Source organism: Cyprinodon variegatus, unplaced genomic scaffold (assembly GCF_000732505.1).
Source record: "Cyprinodon variegatus isolate N-32 unplaced genomic scaffold, C_variegatus-1.0 Scaffold1538, whole genome shotgun sequence".
In the NCBI taxonomy this organism is placed as follows: Eukaryota; Metazoa; Chordata; class Actinopteri; order Cyprinodontiformes; family Cyprinodontidae; genus Cyprinodon; species Cyprinodon variegatus.
Genome location: NW_015151991.1, coordinates 79,271 through 81,357, shown reverse-complemented (window position 1 = coordinate 81,357; position 2,087 = coordinate 79,271). Strand labels below are relative to the sequence as shown.

General features: G+C 38.8%; 1 protein-coding gene across 1 annotated transcript in view; it reads right to left on the bottom strand.

Moving 5' to 3' along the window:
- The window catches only part of LOC107103830, a 10,512-nt gene extending 8,590 nt beyond the window's left edge, over positions 1-1,922 (bottom strand). Inside the window, exon 1 of the mRNA XM_015403665.1 lies at positions 1,781-1,922. Within this exon, the coding sequence (XP_015259151.1) occupies positions 1,781-1,922 (142 nt within the window). The remainder of the gene's footprint in view (positions 1-1,780) is intronic.
- Between the last annotated feature and the right edge of the window lie 165 nt (positions 1,923-2,087).

The window sequence follows — 2,087 nt, the reverse complement described above, 5'->3', positions numbered from 1 at the left end:
ATGGCGCTAGGCTTACCGCACCGTCACTGCTGGAAGATGGCAGGAGGGAGGGGCTACTATATTTGGACAAAAATGGCCGCTCCCAGACTCTATGATCGAGACGGAAAGTATTATTTTAATTTTTTTACTGAATTACGCTAAATTGATTAAATGACCACAAACATTTAGTTTTAGGTATAAATAATGATCCATTGATTATTCCTGCTGACTGAACTTTTCCTTTAAAAACAGAGACCATGTTCTCTAAAATTAGATGATAATGAGCTGATATAAAGAGAAAAGTAGAGGGCCGAGACCTCAGCCCTGAGAAACTGTGAAGTAAAATGAGCTCTGAAAGTCGATATGCAAGAAAGAAATAGTTTTATTTTCCCTGCAGAGGAGAACAACACTCACAGTTAAACTGTTAGTGAGGCTCTGGCGCGGTAGTTTCCCATCCTTGATTATAAAGATTATTCTCACGTACGAACACTGGGTCTCCCCAAGAGAAACAACTCTGAGTTATCAAAAACATTTTTCACTAATCAGATAAAAACATTTCAAAGCAGCCGTCTCTGCCGTTCACAGCATTAGGGAGTCTTAAACACCTTCAAAGGCATGTTTCTATATTTCACTCTTGTCTAGACTGAGGAGGCAACCGCCATCCTCTCACTCCCACCTCCCCCCATAACTCCAGCATAGAGACGGGTTCAAGGTTAGTTCTGTTTGGCTAAAAGCCATCCAGTTAGATCCAAACATAAAAGACTCAACGACTTTAAAATGTTTTAAACTAAACCAGAAAACACGGATTTGATACGGTTTTATACTAAATAAGGGAGGAAAATAAATGCTGCTTAAAGCTGAGCTGCATGGGAAACGCTGCAGCGCCAAGCAGCCAGAAGGTCTGTGGTTTGGATGCTGCTGATTCTCTCTGTACTCGCATCATGGCTCTCTGGGTACTCCTGCTTCCTCCCACTTTCCAGAACCATGACGGTTTGTTCTGATCTGCTGTTTGGATTTTTGGTTGTATTTAATTTTCACTTTGGGTTTTCAGTTATGCTTGGACAAAAAAATCGAAATCTAGATTAGTTTTTTTTTTTTCTTAAAATAAGTGTATTTGTTCTTGAATTGAGGAGATTGAGACATTTTGCCGATGTAACGAGACAATTTAGATTTAAAATAAGAAAACACAAACATTGTCTTATTTCAAGTGCATATTATCAAATTCTCTTATTTTAAGAGTAAAAATACACATTCCATTAGCAAACTATCTCATTTACCTGCTCAAATTAAGGGTAAATACACCTAATTTAAGAAACTTTTACTTGTTTCAAGATAATTTTTCCAGTGAATTTTTTATTCTGTTTTTAACTGTTAACAATTATATCATGTTTTGAGTTACTTCTTAGTTTTACTATTCCTCTTTGGTGTTTTCTGGTTTTCTCCAGTCCCCAATCCTCTAGTTTTCCTCTTTGTTTTCATTTGTTTTCATTGTTGTCTCCCATATATACTCCTCATCTCTACTTCCTCTTTGCTGGATCCTCTTCACTCCTCCTGTATGTTTCTCCTGGTTTTGGTTGTATTTCTCTAAGTTAAGAGAAATCATCTCTTTCTCTTTATGTTAGCATTTTTGGCCTCAACTAACTTCCACTAAACTCGACACTGTTAGCTTTGTGGGTTTTTCTAAACGGCCCTTAAACATGAGTGGGAGTGGGCTTCACAGTGTCCTCTGTGTCTCTGTGATGCTCTAAAAATTAATTTATATCTTTACCAAAAATGTTAACAAATAATTTCCTTTGCTGACCTTTGACCTCCAGCTGAACCTGTGTCAGTTTTAGCTCTACTCTTCCATCAGAGATGGTGCAGGTGTAGTTTCCACTATCAGACAGGTGAGGTTTTCTCAGAGTGAGGCTGAAGTTTCCGGTATCCAGAAGGTCAGGATTCATCCAGGTCCGTTTTCTGTACAGCTGGTTTTGGTCTGAAGGATCAGCTCCTTCTTCTCTTTGTCGGTGGATGATTTTAGGGTTAAGATCATTTCGAGTCCATAAAACTGAGGGGTTTACGTCCGCTATATAACAGGCGTACTGGTAGGGCAGCTGGACAGACTCTGC